Here is a 22,533-nt window from a genome sequence, read left to right on the forward strand (position 1 = left end):
ACATGGGTAAAATCATGTCGGTAAAAATTGAATCATGTCCAAACATAATTTCAACATCCACAATCAAGAAAACAAAACAACAACATACAGATCTTAGAAACAAAAACTCGTCACGAGAATTTGAGAAAGTTCCAACTGTTGCATACATACACACACACAAACACACAAAGCGGAAATCCAACATGAAACATGAAAACATTAAAAAAAACATGATTCTCAATGCCTTTTAAAAAAACAACCATCAGTAGCCGAACAAACCAAGTTCATTAATGTCGGGGGGGAGGGGGGGGGGAAATGAAACAATAAATGCGAAAACTCACGACGTAATGTTTTTGTTTTCGCCATCAATTTTTGATTGATGTTCAAAAACATGCTCGAGGTAAACATGCCTCGTTTATTTTCTTGTAGATTGTGCGCCACATTCTTCCTCTTAATAATAAAAAAAAAAAAAATACCTGCCATGTAATATCCTGGCTACTTTTTTTTTTTTTTAAGACATGTTGTTGAAACATGTATATATAAAAAAAATAAATAAATAGAAGATTCGTCCTATTCGCGGGAGGGCCACGCGCGCGGCACGCCCCGAGTCACTCCCGTTGGCCGAGCGAGCCACGCGTGTGGCTGACGTCACGCGAGGGCACGTGTCCTCTCTCTCTCCCACTTTCCCAACGCGCCCCACGCAGCGCACACGCGATCTTTCCCGCTTCCGTATTAACAACATGAAAGAATTCTTTTCTTCTTTTACATGATGGGATAAAAAAAAAAGTTACCCCCGTGGGATCGAGAAGCCTCGTCTGGGGAAGAGAGACATGATCATGATACCCACACAGATCAGAATCGTGAAATCTCTCGTGTAGGAAGGAAGGTACAGTGCTCTCTGGACGTTGCACCCCCGCCCCCCCCCCCAACGCCATGTGCAAACATCAATACTGACCAATATCAAATTAATAAGATCTAATTAACGCGTATTTGATTATAAACACGATTTTGATTATATTATTGCTTGTAATTTTGTGTGATGCCGGCACCGAGGGATACGAACATGGATCTAAAGCAAAGAGGAGACAGAAAGGTAATGATCATAAATTAATTTAATTATTAATTAATCAATTATTGGTTTATTTTACACCGGGTGCATAGCAAATAGGGGGGCGGCGGTATAGTATTTCACTGGCAAACCGTTGATAAAACAATAGGTAAACTTCCAATTGGAAATCGTTTCCAAACAACGTGTAGTAATGCCATTCATGTTGCAAGGGGCTGTATAGTTTAACTTAAAGAAAAAACCAACTTTTTATACAGTTCCCGTGTGCCCAAAAACCCAATTACAAAGTTGTTGCCCTGTCTCTACTGATGTCAAAAAAAAAGAAAATTTCCACATTTCCAAGTGCAATATTCACTGAGATATTCGAGAAACAGAGGAAAGTTGGGAAAAAAACAGCTCTAAAAATGTGCTGGAAAAACCGTTTTACCCGCATTTAACGCTGTTGTTTTATCCAAATTTCCTCCGTTTTTCGAATACAGTCAAACCTCGTTAGTGCGTCACCCGGTTAACGCGTCACTCCGCTTACCGGGTCACTTTCTTTGGAAGTCCCAATTGTCCTCTGGCAGGAATTGGCATAGCTATGGCTTACTCCGTTTTTAACGAGCCACTCCTCTTACTAAGTCATATTTTTGCTCTTCCAAGAGTGACTCATTAACGAGGTTTGACTTGTATATCAGCGAATATTGCACTTAGAAACATGGCGGTTTTTTTTCTTTTTTGGCATTAGGGCCACAACTTTCTGACTGGGTTTCGGGGCACATGGCGGACTGACTGTATAAAAAGTTAATTTTTTATTTTAATAACTATACAATTTCTTGAAACATGAATGGCATATCTGAGTACTACACGTTGTTCGGAAACTTTTTCTAATTGGAAGTATGCCTCTAAGATCAATGGTTCGGCAGTAAAATGTTATTCCCCCATGTTTGCTATGCACCCTGTATTCTTTATCGAATTCTTGGTTGAGTGGTTGATATTTTCGAAAGTTCTGGGAATTAAGGTTGAAAATGTGCTTAAAGTGAGCTCTTTTTCGCCCCCCATGTGGTTTATAACATGACTCTAACATCTTTGATTTTGGATCTCTAGACCTTAATTTTTCATACGTCATTAATTAATAAATTATTGATATGATAATTAATAAATAAACAATTATTTTAATATTTTTTAATTGAAGTCTTGGTTTGTTGGTTGATAATGTGATCGAAGTTTCGGAATACAAACTGGGAATGTGTTCAGAATTAGCTTCATCGTTCCCGTGTAACCATTTGACATGCTTACAACATCTTGGAATTCAGCCCCTGGGGCCTCAATTTCTCATAGGTAATTATCACTCAATTATGCTTTATTTTATATTTTTAGTCGAACGCTTGGTTGAACGGCCAATATTTTCAAAGTTCTGGGAATTCACAATTCATTTCTAGACATACGCCTGCTTCGTATCGCAGGGCCGCAACTGGGGTAGGGAAACAGGTCTGGTACCCCGGGCACCGGACCGGGGAGGGGGGTGGCGGCGCAAATTTCCCACTTTAATCTCTTCAACATTGCGAGGGGGCGCCCAAATGAGTGCTTGCCTGGGCTGAACAAGCATCTAGTTGCGGGCTCGGTTCAGGATGATATGGAAAAAAGGTAGTCAGTGCCGTCTAAACGCATGGGCCCACTCTGGCACGGCCCGGGGGCCCTCAAGGGAAGAGGGCCCCTCGGAAAAACAGGTAGTTGAATTTTTCGAGAATTTTCCGTGTAGGGTCTCAGAAAAATCACTTGGCCTGGAGGCCCATGATGCTCTTAAGACGGCCCTGAAGGTAGCCTGAAAAACAGCTCTGGAAGAACAAAACCGCAACATGCGTTTTAAGAATACCATTGTTTGCAACATCTAATGCCGTGTACTGGAGGGATGTTTCCTTTCACATTTTCAAAAACAAAGAAAACAGAATGCAAATAACATTGTGCCGTTTAGCATCATCATCAGCAACTTAATGCTGATTCCTAGTAGTGCCATTTGCGGAAAGTTAGGAAAAGTGACGTCAAAAAGGGTGCGCAAACAGGCGTCCTCCTTTCTCAGTTTTCGAATCTGGTAACCCTAGCCACATGAGAAACAGGCCCTGAGTATATCGTCTCATAGAGCAGTGTTTCTCAACCACCGGGCCGTGAGTGATCGCAGTTTCATTTTTCCCATTAATTTCTCGTTAGTTGTGTGTGTGTGTGTGTATTACTGGGCCTTTCACTTAGGCCGGCATTACACTATAAAATTTTTAGAGAAGTTCTTTTATATGAAACTTGGAAAATGCAACCAATAAGTTTATTGGTTGGTTGCATTTTCCAAGCTTTATAAAACAATTTTTACAAAACTTTTATAATGCAATACCGGCCTTACATAGAAGACATTTACCGGGCCGCGGGCTTCCAAAGATTGAGAACCGCTGTCATAGACAGATCGAAACCTATTTAAATGCGGATCGAATTGGATTTTTATTATTTTTGTGCTGCCATCTAGTAATTGGTACAAGAACAAACTATTGAATGTCATAATAAGACTTTTTACGTGAATTTTGAAAAGAGATAATTCATAATTAAAATTAAATCCTCAATATATTAAGAAAAAAAAATACAAAAACGTTGAATTTTTGAAAAAGTAATTTTTTATGTAAAATTACACATCGAAATACACTAACACTTACCTCTTATGCACTGCCATGAGTACCGTGGGCACGTGGGGCAAGTACACGTTTGGGCACCGCCTTTTGTAATGTTGAAGGAGAGGGTAGCGGCCCTGATTATGGGACCCTCAACATGGATGACATTATCACCTTCGTAAATCACAGTGCCAGATTTCATGATTCATGAAGTATTCTAGTGTAGTTGAGGACCAATTCGTTAGAAGTTCCGTGGAGGAATATGAACGAGGTGTATGCGTGGTTTAGTAGTGCAGCTGAGGGCCCGTGCCGTCTTAACGCATGAGCCCGCCTGTGCACTGCCCAGTGTATAGCCTCATGATAATAAGATCTGGTTAAGATTTTCGAAATTAAGCATGTGAATTGGCAGGCAGACATTTATAGTCAGATAAGGGCCTCAGGTAAGTTGACTTTCCCGGGGACCCATGATGCTCTTTAGACGGCCCTGCTTAGCGCCCCCGAAACACGCCCAGATTGATGGGGGTTCATGCAGGACTGCAACTAAATACTGCGTCAGCCAGGGCAAGCACACATTTTGGCGCATTATAATGTAGAAGGAGTAGTTAAAAGGTGAATTCGGTTAACCGTCTTTGCGTGTCCACATTGCCCGCGGCACCAGACCCGCCTGCTCCTCCCTAACTGCAGCTCTTGGCCCACGCGTTAGAACGGCATTGTTTTGCGACGCTTTTTCTGAGGTTTTTGAGCAGGCGTGCACAATTTTTTTCAGCTCACGGGCCAAATTTGTGGTAACCCCTGCAGCTCACCGGCCATAAAATAAATAGTGTATGTAGGATGACCATGTAACCCCTACTTCATGGGACATTCTATGAATTTTGGTCGCCCAACGTTATTCACAAATTTACTTACCTTTGGTAATTTTTGTTGGCCATAATTTGCAACTTTACGTAATTTTCACAATTTTTCTGGCGATAATTGTCCTATATGAATCCTGATTAGGTAAATCCTTTGGTTATTCACATGCTTACACATCGTTTTGGGCATTTACATGCTTGCACACTCATGCTTGCTCAAGGGTCAATCTTTCGGTCACTCTTTTGACCTCACTGATCTGGTCAATCTTTTGCGAGCGAGTGGCATGTGGCCAGATGCTCGTCAACCACCGTGAAGGAATTAGTGGGGGAAATAATTGCGGACCGACAATACCGTACCAATAAAATAAATACCGTAAAATAGGAGAAACAATTTAAGGATCATCAAAAAAATAAATAATTAAATTTGTGGAAAAAATTTGCCGTTGGTAGATGGTGTGACGTACTGAGCATTTCCACGATTTTGAAGTTCGTCAGGCACAAAAATTTTCACGCACCGGTCCGCGGATCAGCGCGCGCGCTTGGGGAATACTCATACACACACCACGAGAGACACAACTTTTCTTCCCTTATAACATGCGCCGTGGCGTGACGCGCATGTTGTCTAGCGACAAAGAATTTACACGTTTTATCAATCGAATCACCAAAGATTTTTCAACCAGTTTATGAAATTTTATGGTAAAACTTTGATTTTACCATATTTTTTTTAAACAGTATGACTGACCAAGTTGAGGGAGTAACCGTATGTGTGATCGTATAAACGACTGAGTGAGCGCTCAGGGAAAACTGTAAGCGTGAACTGGTAAACGGGTGAGTGAGCCAATGACCGTTTGAGTGACAGTGAGTCTGTAACCGAGTGAGTGGGAAGTTATCAATCGAGCGAGAGATTGAATGAGTGACCGTATTTGAGTGGGACTCACTGACTTGCTCATTTGTGCACTTGCTAACTCACTAACTTCCTAATTTATTTGACAAATCATTCACTTGTCCTCTAGCTCACACACTGTGTCACTTTATCGGTGAATTAATTGCTTGTCGGTGAATTTTCCAAGTGGTCCAAGTGGCAAAGTTTTCTTTCGGTGAATTGTTGGTGGTGCATTTTCCGAGTGATAAATTTTCCTTTCGGTGAATTGCGCGGTGGGGAATTTTTGTCGGTGAATTTTCCGGCGGCGATTTGTTGGTGAATTTTCCGGTGATGAATTGTTGGTGGTAAATTTTGCAAGTAGTGAATTTTACTTTCTGTGAATTGCGTGGCGGTGAATTTTCCAGTGGTGAATTGCTGTCGGTCAATTTTTCGGTGGTGAATTGTTGGCGGGAAATTTTCCCAAGTGGTAAATTTCCTATACGGTGAACTGTTGGCGGTAAATTTTCCTTTCGGTGAATTATTAGAGATGAATTTTCCAAGTGGCAAATTTTATTTTCTGTGAATTGTTGTCGGTGAATTTTCCTTTCGGTGAACTGTCGGCGATGAATTTTCCGAGCACTGAAAAAAGCATGCCCGATCAAAATTTCCACATACGCAATGGATTCATCCAGCCCTGGTGTCGAGCCCACACTCAACTATTCAGAGCAAAACCTAATTCCTGCTGTGTTTGAAATCATCAAGCAGCAAAGGGACGTCAACGATGGAAGATAAGCCTCGGCGAAAGAGGAAACAAACCTCCAAACCGTCAGCATCGTAGGCAGACAAGTCTTGTAAGAGATGTCAATAGTGACATTATAATTACCGATTTCGAGTATCAGGATCGGTTATTACGAGACTAGGAACGGATACTCCACCCTCGAGGCAAAAAAGATTGCCAATCAATCTTACTCTATGACTTATCGTCAAGAGAGTTGCCGATAATTGCCGTTCGTGATCGGGTCCCAAGAAGGTGTGTGATACGCATATGAAATAATTAAAGAATGGAATCGATTCTCTTTCTATTCATTTCTTCCACCTGTAATTGCATGAGATTATCCTCGCGCGTTGCTTGAATAGATGTAAGGTTTGATCGGTGTTGAAATCTGGCAGGTGGATGGATGCCATCTTCTTTCTTGTGGATTCCGGATTTATTCAATTAAATATCCGATTGTTTGTGAGGATAAGGACGGAGAGAAAGCAAATTATATGCATTTGCTCGTTTGTTGTACAACTTTCACTTTGCATTTTGATGAACAAGCTTGATAGCCCTTGATGGGGGACTGTTCTGCAGTTTGGGTTGGGCATTGAGGAACTCCACACCTGTACTCGGTTCGGATGCCTAGCATTATCTCGATGCCGCAATTCAACTTAGATCGGATCGAAATAACTGAATATAATTTCACGAGTTGGTCTCTGAAATAATTGAGCAGGATTTGTTTGAAGTTCGGTGTTGCTACCGAGTGTAAAACGAGCGTGTCCGGAAAATTAAACGCCAAGCAATTCATCTCTAGGAAAATTCACCGGCAACAGTTCGACAGGAGTCAGTGAGCTATATAGGGAGTGAGTGGGTGATCAAGTGAGCGAATTAATTGAGTGAGCAAGCGAGTCGATGAGCTAGCAAATGAGTCGACGAATGAGAATTAAGTGAGTGAGCTAGCAACTGAGTCGACGAATGAGAATTAAGTGAGTGAGCTAGCAACTGAGTCGACGAATGAGAATTAAGTGAGCAAATGAGTCAGTGAGTGAGCAAGGGAGGCAAATGAGTTAGTGAGTGAATAACGGAGCAAATGAGTCAATGAGCGAACGAATGAGTTAGTGGATGATCAATTAAGTGAGTCAGTGAGTGAGAAAATGAGCAAATGAGTCAGTGATTAAACAAATGATTCAGTGGATGAGCAGTTAACAGAGTAAGTGGGTGAGCGAGTGAATGAGCAATTAAGAGCGTGAGTGAACGAATGAATGAACAATCAGGGGTTTCTATGAACGAGCGAGATATATATATATATATATATATATATATATCACATACATATATGATGAACTGAACTGATGCTCGTAACTCGAGCTGTCACCTACTCACTTGGTACCTCACTTTGTCTCTCACTCGGTCCTTGCTCGCTCACTTTCTTGCTCAATCACTAGTTCACTTACTCGTGTCGAACTGTTGGCTAATTGTTAGAAGGTGCTTTTCAATGCTATCTGTCTTGATTTACGGGAAATTCACCGCCAACAACTATTGTTGCCTGTAACAGCCTACAGAGAAAATGGGGGAAAAAGACCAGCCCGTGAGGGCTCTAACCTAAAAAACCCCTTCGATGGTGAAGTTCAGTTCATCATAATCAACGACACGGATCGCTGGAGCGAGTTAACGTGTCCATTGATGGTTTCTATCAATCTCCTGTGCAACGTCTTTTGGATCTTGGAGATGATTTATCGGGAAGATTTCGTTCAGGGTTTGCTTGATGGTCACGGCAAGCTTGTTTACAAGAGATCTCTGCTTGTCTTAAAACTTTTTCAGGAGCAGTTTCAACCGCCGGTAGCAAACAGCTCGTAACTCGAGCTGTTTGAGAATTCCAGTGGCTCGCTCAAAAACCCTAGGAGTGACCAGTAGTTTTTTCACTGTCAGTACCATGTGTGCCACTGTGGTGGTCGAGTGGTCATAGTGACGGACTCGCATCGCGAGGATCCGGGTTCGAACCCCACCGTCACCATAGTGGTGGTCGGCTGAAGTTGGTTTCCTGTGGTTCCGAACTTCGAGGCGCAAATGCGAGCCGATCTCCCATTAAAAAGTCTCGCCACAGAGAGCAACGGTAAATCATTCACTCAATTACACTTCACTCATAGTTAGAAAAACTGGTGGCAGATGGCAGCACACTACACATAACAAGCATTAGGTTTCACAACACGTACATGCACATTCCAACATGCACCAATTCGTTAGAGGTTCCGCAGAGGAATATTGACGAGGTGTATGTCTGGTTTAGTAGTAGTGGTCAGTACCAAGCATGTTCTATTTTGATGATCCCGGTATGAACTTGAATCTTCTCTTCTTTTTTGCCTTCTGCTTAGACCTACAGTAGGGAGAGAAAGAGCAGTTCCAGCAATTCGCAGTTTGGAACTTTTTACAGTTCACACACTGAGGGGGGATCCTTTCCCCGCACGTTGGGACAGTCTCGACTTCCATGATCATTGATGCACTTTACACAACGCTCAGGCTCTCTGCCGCGATGGCAACAGGCCATACCTCGGAAGCATTGGACGAATCTCTGCCGATTATTACTGAAGTTTTCCACCATGACCCTCAGGTGGCCGAGTTCATTTAACTCCAGGATCCTGCTAGAATCAGGGGACTTTGATATTTCAACCCACCAGAATGGCAGCTTGGCCCAGTGCAAAGTTTTTAATATTGTTATTTCTTCAAAGAAGACACATATTATTTTGTGATTTCGTTTATTCATTTATTTCCAGTTTTGTCTTTAGCAAATAGATGGCACTATCTAAACACATATAACTGCACAAAACATAAATTCACCGTTATGCAGGACATCCATAATTTATTAAAATACCCTTTTTTAAAGTAGCCTACAGGCGAAACCAGTCATCAGAAAATTGTGAAATTTTGTAGAGGACTTCATGAAGTGATGGGAATTTGTTTAGGGGGGGATTAGTTGCACATGTCACCACCAGAATGCGTTTGATACTGCAACGAAACATGTTCCATATGATGGACATCATTTTCAGATACCACGTGAAATCGCAAGACGGAATGTTCCACAACTGACCGAAGTGAGTGCGGGGAAATGTTCAGCACTAGGCATGAAATGCTGCCTTTATGGTCACTTTAAGGTCAGGTAAAGTTCTGGGATTGTCGCGACTTACCAGACGTTTCAAATGCCACCAAAGCCAAAATTCCATGGATTAAGGTCAGGGGATCGGGGAGGAAATAGATTAGGGAAGTGCTGGCTGATTCGTTCTGACACGTTCTTCGGTAAAATGTGTTTTAAAAAACATTCTTAACACACATCTGCAATGTGTGGAGGAGCTCCGTCTTGCATAAAGACTGTCTGCATGACAATGACGTGCTTGCAGAGCCAGAACAATTTCGTTCTGTAACAGCAATGCATATGGCTTCTCGGTGATCGAACATGTCAGTGGACCTGTAGAACGTAACTCCTCGTGCAAGTAGGGACCGAGAAAATAAATGATGCAGTACATCCACACCATACCGTCACTTTTGGTGAATGCAACGAAACCTCTAGCGTGCGGGTTTTCTGGTTCCCAAGTTCGCAGTTGTGAACATTGACTGCACGATCCAAGTGAAAATGCGCTCCGTCTGTCCAGCGGATATTCTAAGGCCACTCTGAATCAACCTCAACGCGAGCCAGAAACTGCAGTGAGAACCGGAGGCGAGCGTCATAATCATCATCTTTTTTTTTCAAGTCGAGCACAACTCCGGGCTATCGCCATGGGCAATTTACTACCTAGTGAGTTGTGCCGGAAGTGTAAGTATGTGTACCTAACAGTCTGAGTGCGTATCTAGTGTTGTGTATGATTTTTTAGTGCTGCCATCTATATTTCAGAAGTGAAGTGAGTGAAGTGTAATGACTGAATATTTGTACTGTTTGTAGGACTGTTGCTCTCTGTGGCGAGACTTTTTAACGGGGAGATCGGCTCGCATTCGCACCTTGAAGTTGGGAACCACAGAAAACCAACAATGCGAGTCCGTCACTATGACCACTCGACCACCACAGCGGCTGTCATAATCATCTGGAAGCAACTGCTGCACAAGTGAAAGTTTGTACGGATAATAATATTGGAGGATATTCCGCATGAACTTATGGACAATTGAACGTGGCCTATCCAACGCCTGTGCTACACGCCTGACACTAGTGCGGGTATTTGAAGCTCTGTCCTCATCTACTTGGAGCGAAACCTCCTGTACTGCGTCTATGGAAACGGGGTTTCTCTTCCAGGACGAACAGCCAACGATCCTGTGGTTCCAAATTTCGTTATCATACTCCGAAGGTTCTTAACATCCACTGGATCTTTGCGAATCCTCTTCCAAATCCGATATTTCCGTAGAGCAGCTACTGCGGAATTACTGTTTTGGTGAAGCATTTTGACCAAAAAAAGCGCGATCTCGTAAACTTGTCATTGTGAGCACCAAACACATTGAGAAACAAGATCTCCACGAATGTTTCTAGGTTTTGTAACTGCTGCTGCGTGACATCACATAAATTTACATGTTTACTACAGATATTCAAAGTGAAACGCCCTCTGGTGGCGACATGTGCAACTAATTTTTTTCCCCCGAAACAAATTCCCATCACTTCATGAAGTCCTCAACAAAATTTCACACTTTTCTGATGACTGGTTTCGCCTGTAGGCTACTTTAAAATAGGGCCTTTTAATTATGGACGCTCTGTATATAAGGGCAACACTTTCCACACTACCTTTCAAAGGTAATATGGAACTGAATAGTCTTTGTGGCGGTAGGACCGAGGTTGGTAAAATAAAGTAATTTCCCCTTAACCTTTCACTGGATGACGATTTATAAAAATTTATAAATGCAGGGCTTATATAGAGCTCACTCCCCCTGTTGTGGTAATCCTGATTGTCATAAAATTTGTGGAAAAATAACGTTATCATCGTAGTACCAGTTTCGATTATTCCTGGTAAATCTTAAAAAAAATTTACCACATAAATCTACTTAACCTTGGGCTAGGCACAGGTCCAGGCTGGTTCAATAGTCATTCGAAAAATATTGCCTTCCAATGTTTTTCTCCAGCTTCTGCTTTGAAGCACCAGCGTCATAGGCTGACTACATGCACACTGGCCCGATGTCCCTTGGCGAATATTTGCTTACACACATAACAATCTCCATGTTTTTTTAATAGTGTTGGCGTTCCACGAGCAGTATGTGGCTAGACGGATTGGAAGATCGCGAAGGAACGGACTACTTCGACTTGGGGGGTGAGGGCTGGACGGTCTCTTGATCGTTCTCTTCGACAAGACTTCAAACACCTTCTATACACGTAATGGGGGCCAGGCCGGACACGAGTGTGGCCTCGGCTTCAGGAAAACATTCAGACATTTGAGGATTTACCAATCAGTAAATCTTATAGTCCTTGTGTGTGTGAAGGCTGTTCTCACCGTTAGATACCAGCAGCTGTGGATCCAAAAAAATAATGCGGAAAACTATGATTCTGTCCCGTAAAATACGGGGAGCATAGTTAGCGTACGAAATTTGTTCTCACTAATTCGCCCTCCACGGCATATAGCTCTGGATCCGCACCTGGGTGACAAAATTGATTTGGCATCAGAGAATGACCTCTTCGGTAAATTCTGAAGAACCGATAATCACAGATCAATACAACACGAAATCGAAACCAACTTCAGAATCTGTAATTAGTCTTGATCCCGACGAAAAATTCCAAGAATATTCAGATTTCTCTAGAAAAAAAAGGGGGGGGGAGAGGAGGCTACATTCCTGACAGCATCGCCCTTCCCTCCTTCCTGTGATGTCGGTGATTTGACGTCTGAAACGCGTCTATATAACATGCTCACATATTTTCCATCCATCAAACTTCAGCGATTCATCTTCAGTCCTTTAAGGATCCGCCTCTTGTCCCTTTTGGAGATTTTCCTATGCCCTACTACATACTTTGAGGCACCGAAACGAGTGTTTGGTACGCGGAATTTCAAATTCGAGTTCATGTCATGTGTGGGATCGTCTCGACGTATCATGTTGTGGGGGGGGGGGAATAAAAATGAAAATGGGGGACTCTCTTAATAACATGCTGTCTCTGAAGAAGAATTAGAAGAAGACGCGGTCGTAGCGGTTCATCAATCTGAACTCCTTGACATGCAATCAGTATCCGTCACATGCCAAAATGAAATTAAACTGGTGTTTTCCGAGATCTGCCGACGATACCTTCTAATTTACATATAGGCACATTTGATATTTCATTCTTATTTTTTCACATGCGGTGATTCCTCGGCTAACGAAGATGATTCTTTCCGGAATCCTTAAGCGAAACGTGATTTCCTATAGGTTTCTATAGAAAATCATTTAATTCGTTGCACAGGTTCTGCCTAAAATGTAAATATAAGTTTTTTTTTAAATCACCACGGAACGGCGCCGTAAAAAGACAAAAACTGACCGAAGTCTAAAATGAAAGCTTCAAAATGAGAAGATCTTTTTATTTTACACTAATGCACACATAACCAACACCAGCTTACACCTCCTACTAAAGCTGGTTTTGACACAAACCAGTCGAGTTCGTAGGTGTATCCTTGAAGGACTGAAGATGAATCGTTGAAATTCGATGGATGGAAAATATGTGCATGTTATAGATGCGTTTCAGACGTCACATCGCCGACATTACAGGAAGGGAGGGAGGGCGATGCTATCAGGATTCCGCGCCTTTAACTGCTCAGCACAAAACCACAGGGTGAGCTGCGAAAAATATGGGTCTCTGACAAACAGGCTGGTCCATGGAACGCCATTAACTTTCATGTGCGTCCCTCCAAACTTTCAGTGCTGGGCCCCCTGCACTGATTTTCCTCGTAAGTTTTGACAGCAAGAAGGAGGCTAATCTCTAAGACTCTATGCCTAATCTCTGTTAGTTTCTTCCGCGTATGGGCCCGAAAAATTGCTTTCGCGGAGGACCACAAAACGTTCAAGACCGTCCCTGCCAACAACAATCCAAAAATGCATTCACTCATTACCATTGATCCAGAGAGAGGGAGGGCGCGAGGGGAGCGATCACTCCTAAGAGCACAATAATCTGGGGGGAGGGAACGTGTTTATCCCGTAAAATATGGGACGATCTAACGAACATACACAATGTTAAGTAAACAGATATTTTCTGGATATCATGCTGAGGTGAACTCGGAAAGAAAAGTCATCTGCTCTCCACCGGGACGCAGGCCGTCTTGCAAACGGGGGCTAGCATGCTACCATATACGCCACTGGAGACACGACCCTGCCTTCCTTATTTAACGCACTGTGGCGTTAGGCACTGAAGTAACAATACCATCGATCTACAATATCGTCCGCGTTCAAGCAGAAGTCACTAAGCCTAGCTTTAAGACTTTGTCAATTTAAAATTTTGAAGCGTAGTGAAAAATATACAGGGTGTTTCAAAAAGAATCATCAGATTAAAAAAAAAAATCATAACTATTCAGCCTTCAATCCGTTTTGATCGAATAATGTATAGGTAGAAAGAGGGAAATCTCGAGTTTCTCTCGCAGTTACCGACAGTTAGCGCTAACGTTCCGCCTTCGACCGCCACTTCAGTGTTTGTCGAGATGGCGACTGCACAACAGAAATCGTTTTGCGTTCAACGCTTCGCGAAGTGTTAGTCGGTAACAACATGTTCATCTACCGCTCAAGAGCATTGGGCGATGGTATAAACTATTCCGAGACACGGGTTGTCTGTGTAAAGGGAAATACCCCGGCCGTCCCTGCATGTCAGACGAAGATGTGGAGCGCATCTGACAGAGTTTCGCACGTATAGTCCACAGAAATCCACTCGCAGTGGATGCAAACATGCTCGCAAAAGTTTAGGACGAATTTGACTAGGGCATATGCTGTGCGTACCAAGGTTGACATATTGAGCACCTTTAATTTGGTTTGTAAAAGAACTTTATGATTAGCCATGTAATATATAATTAATCTTAAGTGTCTATGTTAAATTTTCGTAATATACGCATTTCAAATTAGGTGATTCGTTTTGAAACACCCTGTATATAGTAAAAAATATTTTAAAGGTTTCTAACTCCTGCAATAGATTTACTGATGTCAAGATAACTAGTTCGTAGTTCGTAACTGTTCACAGGGCCGTAACTAGAGAGGGGGGAGGGCAACTGCCCCGAGCGGCAAAATTTAGAGGGAGCGGCAGTTTTAGTTTTAGGTGGAAACAAAGAACACCGTAACAAAATCATATAATTTTAAAGGTGTGGAGGGTGGCAAAATAATGTTTGCCCCTCTGACACGCTGTCAAGCTGATTGTTTGTATATATATATATATATATATATATATATACAGTATATACTCGTATAATAACTTGCATAACTGTTTTTCGTGGGCCCAATTCGTGGCCTGCAGGCGATGTGCATCTGTGCACAGCAAATGGGGGAATTGTGGGAGGATTCCCGTGCTGTTGGTTGGTTTGGGGCTGTACGGCCTGGTGCGGGAGGTTTGCCGGTCTTGGATGTCGGATTTTCCACCGTGGCCCACGTCTCCTGAGACGAACCAGTTATATCCCCAAGGGGGAACAGAGCGGGGGGCCACGGTTGGTCTGGAGGGCGGTAAAAATTCTAGTTACGGCCCTGACTGTTCACGTCATGAAATAATGAATTAGAAATTTTGGAAATTCAACTGCAGTACCCCATCAGATATTTTTCGTGGACTTCGGTGACTTTTGCTTGGACACCGACTGTATTTCGTCCATCCCACCAAATCGCCCTGGACCCACGCTTGCGCGTTATGGTATAAAAATTTGGTTAAATGTAATATAAATTTTTTTTATAACTATTTCTAACTACGTATAAAAGTTTCGCTCGCCACACAACTTACGGTTCTTCTTCTACCTCGAAAGGCTTCCAAACCATTGATGGAGAAAAGAAGACGAGCCAGAATCAACCACTGTCTGTCGCAGCTGAAGAGTCTCGTCGTGGACAAGAAGCAATCAGAGGTGATTACATCAGTCATTAATCTCTTTATACATTTGTTGCGGTAAATGTGATAAATGCGGTTATTATGCATACTTACGAGGATTTTTGGTGAGTTTGATAAATTTCCCTAAATTTTACCACTTTTACCGGTGATTATGAATAGTAGCCAAGCGTCGTTGGTATATTTGATGAATTTTCCAAGATTTATCACTTTTACCGGCGATTATGCATAATACCCAAGCATCGCGTCGCTGGTGAACATGACAAATTTCAGTGTATGAGATACTACAACATGATAATTCAACATTTATTGTATCATTATATCGGGGTACGATCGTAAAATTTGTTATCATTATATCGGGATACGATCGTAAAATTTGTTATCATTATGTCGGGATACGATCGTAAAATTTGTTGTCATTATATCGGGATACGATCGTAAAATTTGTTATCATTATATCGGGGTCCGACCATATTCATCACACACAGACTCATTTGGAACTTTTTTCCTCATATTTATCAAATTCACCAATTGCGCTAGGGTATTATGCATAATCACAGATAAAAGCGATTACTCGCCGGTGAAAGTGATAAATTTATCAAACTTACCAAGCGACTGGTAAGTATGCATAATGACCGGTTATTATGTATAATTACCGATTTATCACATTTACTGTAACATATATAATGTAAACTACTTTTCTTTGTGGCAACCAGAAATGTGCGAAACTATTGCTGCTCAATAATAATTTCTTTCGTCTGTATTCCACCCATCATAAGAAACTTAAGGGAATTTTACCCATCCTTGGCGGTGCTTTGGCATTCTACGTGAAATTACTGTACATGAGTTTGGCGCAAAGAAAAAAAGAAATTGGCGAGTGTTTTGATTTGAGTACTGTATTTGCAACTATGGAGGAAAAGTTTGTTCCCGTCAGTGATGGTAACTCGTGGAAAATTTCCCATTTGCGTGGGAAAAATTGGCCAAAATTGGTCCACATGGGAAATTTCTTGGCGTTTGGGGGAAATTTTGAGAGGTCATCAAACAAGAATTTTTGTTGAAAAAAATATATAAATGCAAAACACAAAATGCTTTTCTAGTGTAAAATAATTGATTGCATATTTCCATCAATAGATGGCAGCACAAATTTCGGAATGTGTTGGAAAGATTTAGTCAAAAGGGAAATTTTGCCTGACGAGGTTACCATCACTGCTTCCCAAAGCCGCTTGTAAGTACTCTTAATGTACTCTTAATGCAGCTTTGCTGCTTCCCGTTCCCTTTGAAGCATGAACAAGTCACATCTAGTGCGGTCGTTGATCTTAAAGCCTGGACCAACACTCTTGTCAAGGCTGGTCCTATACGTTCCGGTCGTGAGCAAGTAGTGCGGCCGCTCCACCATTGGCAATAGTCGTCAAATGCTGGAGGCTGGAAGGTATAAGAAGGCAGCTTCCAACCCAAGTCAAAAGGTGCTACCTTCCTTCCTTCCCGATCTTCCAGTCCGTCTGGTCACATACTGGTCGAAGAAAGGGATTCTTAACGTATGGGTCACCGGGACTTCCGAGATGGGTCGTTCAGATCAACTAACAGCCAGGGGCTCTTGAGTTATGGGTCCCTATTCATACTTGATTTGCAAAGGCTTCCGAGATGGGTTGACAATTGAGCCTTCGGTTAGGACCCAAACTTGATTCGCAGAGGCTTCCGAGATGGACAGCATAAATCCACTTATATGCAGGGACTCTTGAGCTATGTGTCACGATCCAAACTTGATTCGCAGGAGGGGTCGGGGGGGCTTCCGAGAAGGGCCGAACTATTCCACTTACAGCCTGGTATTATTGAGTCATAGGTCTCACCCTAGACTTGATTCGTCGGGGTTTCGTAGATGAGTGTCGTACAAAAACCCACTTTACAGTCCTGTTAGAAATGCACTTATTGCATCACTGGTTTTACCAATTTCGAAAAATAAATAGTCCCACGGGCCGCGAAGCTGATCCTGTTGATTTTGGGTCGTGGCTGGAAACGGTTAAGAACCCCTGCGGCCGAACAGTTACAACACTTAGAGTGTTCTGGAAGCAAATATTCGCCATGGTCAATCTGAGCCAGTGTGTAACCAGCTTTCGCTGCTGCTGTGTCTTTGCGTCAGGGAAAGGCAAATATTGGAAGCAAATATTTAGGGTTAGCAAATATTTTCGACACGAATGTGGCCCTGGCTTGAACGATATATCATTGTGAGGACAGAATTTGAGGGCAATGTTGAATGTTGTTCAAATGTGAATGTAACGTAAAATATATTTTACTCCATTTTTTACAGAACTCGAGGCAAGCAAAATTGGAAAAGGCTGACATCTTGGAGCTCACGGTGCGCCACCTGCACGAAATAACGAAACAAAATAAAACAGGTAAATAGGTTTACTATATATACCAATATATGCTCAACCCATGACCCGTAGGCCAAATGTGGCCCATGATCTCAAACATAAATTTTATAAAAATGAACTAAGCGGCACATTTCCAGACCACTTAAGTGACTTCCCCCCACCCCCCATGATACCGCTCCAATTCACTTGAGTGGCTCGTGACAAATTTACAGATTACTCGAGCGGCCCGTAGCACGTTTATTTGCAGATTATATTTACAGGTTCCCAATGCATATTTTTAGATCATTTGAATAACCTACGGTCCAGATTATTACGATCCCAAACGTTTAACGTTTTCACGAGCCCAAACCTAACTTTGTGAAAATTGAATTAAGTGGGCACATTTCACTTAAGTGATCCGCTGTAAATTTCCAGATAACTCAAGTGACACATGTGACATATTTCCAGATCATTTGAATGACGTGTGGTACAGTTCCAGATAACTCAAGGGGCCCACGGGACATTTGCACATAACTTAAGTTACTCACGGCACATCTAAAGACCACTTAAGTGACACACAACACATCCACAGATCACTCAAGTTTTCCCATGAAAGATTTACAGGTCATTTAAGTGACGTGTGGCCCAGCTCCAGATCACTCAAGGGGCCCACGGGACATTTCCACATAATTTAAGTGACCCACGGCACGTCTACAGATCTCTTAAGTGGCCCACGGGTAAGTGCAAGTAACTTAAGTGACTCACGGCACATCTAAAGACCGCTCAAATGACACAGTGCATTTCTACAGATCACTCAAGTGACCGGGGCAAATTTACAGATCATTTAAGTGACGTGTGTTCGCAGTTCCAGATAACTCAAGAGGCTCCACGGGAGATTTCCACATAATTTAAGTGACCCACGGCACGTCTACAGACCACTTGAGTGACTCGCGACAGATTTACAGATCATTTAAGGACGTGTGGCACAGTTGCAGATCACTCAAGCGGCCCACGGGACATTTCTACATGACCTAAGTGACCCCACGGTACATTCTCAGATCACTTAAGCGGCCCGCGACGCGTTTTGAAGCTAATGAAGTGGTCCGCACTCCAAAGGTTGAGCATCCCCTTGTTTTTTCATTTGCCTTAGCTGTTAACACTGTAAAATCGATCCGAGAATCATCGGCCCTGGGCAACATGAAAACAAGTAAAAAAAAATGCAGCCATAATTGACTTTTGCCTAATCTTGGCCTTTAGGACCTTCTTGTCCTATTAATTTCGTGGCAGTTGATTTCATTATTTTTTTAGGGAATATAATGTTGCCCGATTTCAAGGGAACGGGAGGGGGCCAAAAACGTTTCCCCGCTCACATTAGCCGAGGTTCAAAACAAACGCTCTCCATCATTCCAGCGCCTTCGAGAACAACAATCCATAATCTCGTTGGTGCTTCAAAAGCTGTGATGGAATTATAAAAAACACAGCTGCCCAGAGAGTGTTAATCATCAATTAAGCCAACGGCTGAAACACCGCCAAAGGGACGAGGCGTGGCCGATGTTACACTCCATCATCGCGCGAGTTATTCGGGTGTGCGTTGACTTTATGTAATGGACCTCTCTCTCCTGGTTGAGGATGATGCCTCATCAAAGAGCCGAAAAGGCTTCTTTATAGAACTCTTCGGTTAGTATATGATAATAACCCCCCCCCCTCCCTCCCGGATGGATCATATATACATGCTCAACCCATGACCCCCGGGCGAAACGTGGCTCTCGGATTCACCCGATGTGGCCCGTGACGCCAAAATTTAATTCTGCGAAAATCAAATAAGCGTCACAGATGTGACCGCGGTGCAGTTTCGCGCCACTTCAGGGGGACCCGCGGCTCAGTTCCAGGTCACTCAGGTGACCCACAGCATATTTGCAGATCACTTTAGTAACGTGAGGCACAGTTCCAGGCAATCATGTGGCCCGCAGTATATTAAGAGATCGTTGCGGCACAGTTCTAGAACATTTAAGTGACCCGTGGCGCATATTCAGATCACTCAAATGACCCGAGGTATGGTTTCCAGATCACTCAAATGACACGCAGCATGGTTTCCAGATCACTCAAATGACCCGCCGCACAGTTGTTCAAAATCACTCTCAAATCACCATCAATTCTCAAAACATTCATATGACCCGCGACACAGTTCGAGATCACTAAAATGACCCACAGCACATTCTCAGATCACTTTCGTACGTGGCCCGTGACGCGGTTTCTAGATCACTTAAATGACCCGTGACACAGTTCCAGATCACTCAAATGCAGCACATTCTCAGATCACTTAAGTACGTGGCCCGCGACAAGTTCTCAAATCGCTGAAGTGGTCCTGCACTCTTCTAAAGGTTGAACACCCTTGTGATAGATGTTTGTTTTTCTTTCGCAGCTGCGTTGATGAACGATCCAGAAACGGAGAAGTTCGAGATCGGATACACGGAGTGCATTAAGGAGGTGGAACTGTTCTTATCCACGTGCTCGCAGACGGGGGTGGAGCCAGCCGTGTGGCAGAGACTCCGCAATCACCTGCAGAACCGCATCAAGTCCATACAGTACCTGAAATCGGAGGCTGTCGCAACTTCCGAGAACCTCGAACAGGACCCGACGAAGCAGTTCCAACAGGACGAGACGAGCGTCGCCAGCGACAGTGTCACAGAGACGTTGTCCAACAACTGTCCATCGTCACCCCCGTCGTCGCCGCCGCCGTCATCTTGGGACCAACAGCAGCAGCAGCACCAGCAACGACAGTCGCCAGTCGCCGAAGAAGTGTCGCTGGTCCCTAAACGCCTGGCGAACGGCGACTACGCGCTGGTGATTCCGCCAAGGGTCCTGCAGCGTGGCTCCTGCATCTCTTGTCCTCTCAGCGCGTTCAGGATTATCTGCAACCACTGGTCGCCGTCGTCGTCGACGCGAGTTGACCACGATCATCATCAACATCATAATCACCGCGTATCACGGCACAGGATGAGTCGGGACTCGTGTTGTAGCTCTTCCGAGTCCCCGAGTCCCACCCTGTCGAGTACGGTGTCGGAAGCCAGCTACGAGGAATATCAGGAAGAGCTCTACCCCAACGACATCGACGCTTTAGCTCGTAACGAGGGTTTGCAGTCCGTCTGGCGACCATGGTGAAGTGTCTTCGTGTATCCTTATGGGAACATGGACCGCTTGTGCTGGACTTCCAGACCCATGAAAGCTATCGCACATCCGTTACAAGAACGTCTGGGCTTTATATGACTTGGTGATTAGTACACAAGGGGGGTGCCCGACCATTTAGTGACTTTTGTACTTGTTAGTACTGCCTTCATCATGCAAGGGACTACGGACTTATGTAGTATTGGACTCAATTTCTTGAGTGTCATAATCAAAATTGTACAAAACAATATGTAACCGAATGATCCTGACCGAGTGAAATCAGAATCTACTGTCCACTGATTTGTACGGAATTTGCTATTTTCTTGAATATAATTGCGTATTTTTCGTGAGAATAATGTGCGTGTGTGTATTATTCCGCATCAGATTATTAACTTCCTAAATCCATCATCATCATCATCTAAAGACCGGATCCACACCCGCAACGCTACGCCGCTCTGAGCCGTTCAGAAAGCAGGCTTCTGAGACTGAGGTGATTTTTACGGATTTTGCCGTCAAAAACTGGTTTTTGGGCGGCTCAGAGCGGCGTCGAACCACCTTTAGAGTTCATGGGCAAATGAACTGTACGCTACTTGTGATAGCGTGTTGTATCACCAAATGTCCATCACAGCTGAAACGGGGACAATCTGATGATAGTCGGTGATTGAGAACTAGCCGCTGTGCGGTAGTGTGGGCATCGTGCTGGACTCTCATTCTCAGGATCCAGGTTTGAACCACGTTGACACAGTGATGGTCGGCTGAGGTTAGTTTCCTGCGGTTTTTCAACTTCGAGGCGTGAATGCGAGCCGGTCCTTGATTCAAAATAGTCTCGCCGCAGAGAGCAGACAAGGCCTACACATGAGAATTCAAGCACATTTACCATCTTTACTTTAAAATATGGAAAACAGATACGGAAACAGCCAGCGCCAGAAAGAACAAGCACAAATCCGACAACATAAATACGTTAAGGCCACACACACACACTCAGAACACACATTACATTCCGACATGCCCCGAATTCGTTAGAAATTCCGCAGAGGAATGCGCACAAAGTATATGCACGGCCAAGTAGTAGTAGTAGTAGTGATTTTTGTCACCAAAAATCTGAAATTACGGCTGGAGATGATGGATTCCAAAAAAGCTACGGCACACCGGTTGAGAATCAGTCCTCCACTGTAAATATTAAAATTACCTCTTGTAAGTTCCGGCCACTCTATAAAATGCTGCAAAATCCTAGTCAGAGGATCACTGGGCCCAGATTCAAGCTTGTCATTCTATCCAGGCATTTCACATGCAGAGTTCATGAAGCATTGCCGTCGTTTGTCCAGATGGATGTGGGCCGCGGAGCAGAAAATACCAGACAATAATTGCCTGTATAACTTTTGAAGCATCGTACGAGGTCATACTCAATCCATGGCTCGTGGGTCGAATGTGGCCTTCGGAGTCATCTGATGTGGCTCGTGACCTCAAAACCTGATTTTGTAAAAATGAACTAAGATCACTTCAGGAACCCACGGCATATTTATAGACCACGGTACGGTTACAGAGCACTTAAGTAGCCCATGGTATATTTAAATATCACTCAAGTGATTCGCGCGACTCATTTACAGATAACTTAAGTGACCCGCGGCATATTTAAAAAGCACTTAAATGACTCGCGGCATAATTCCAGAGCATCTGAGATCCCCGCGATGCAGTTTCACATTACTAAACTGATCCTTGGCACAGTTTCATGTCATGAACTGCGCACGACGTAGCCCCTAAACCTACAGCAGCGCCTTAGGCTGGGATCTATGGCGTGCTCCATACCAGATTTTTGATGGATCCCTACACATTGAATTTACAGTGTGAAAAACGAAAAAATTAACAATTGTCCCGGGCCGAAGCTG

The 22,533-nt window shown here is 43.4% G+C and overlaps 1 protein-coding gene across 2 annotated transcripts; it reads left to right on the forward strand.

The window, feature by feature from the left end:
* The first annotated feature begins 670 nt into the window (after window positions 1-670).
* LOC149077923 (uncharacterized) lies at window positions 671-20,998 on the forward strand. Of its 2 annotated transcripts, XM_089241529.1 has the most exons (5): window positions 836-1,072; window positions 2,220-2,365; window positions 15,055-15,150; window positions 17,437-17,524; window positions 19,905-20,998. In XM_089241529.1, the coding sequence occupies exons 3-5, from the start codon at window positions 15,070-15,072 to the stop codon at window positions 20,642-20,644; spliced, it is 909 nt and encodes a 302-aa protein (XP_089097655.1). In that variant the 5' UTR covers window positions 836-1,072; window positions 2,220-2,365; window positions 15,055-15,069; the 3' UTR covers window positions 20,645-20,998. The 2 variants fall into 2 exon arrangements, with proteins under 2 accessions (XP_089097654.1, XP_089097655.1); XM_089241528.1 differs by lacking the exon at window positions 2,220-2,365 and having other exon boundaries at window positions 671-1,072.
* The last annotated feature ends 1,535 nt before the right edge of the window (window positions 20,999-22,533 follow it).

The sequence above is a fragment of the Pholcus phalangioides genome, unplaced genomic scaffold, assembly GCF_987345545.1.
Source record: "Pholcus phalangioides strain wild (caught in Gottingen) unplaced genomic scaffold, Ppha-v1.0 ptg000014l_1, whole genome shotgun sequence".
Taxonomy (NCBI): Eukaryota; Metazoa; Arthropoda; class Arachnida; order Araneae; family Pholcidae; genus Pholcus; species Pholcus phalangioides.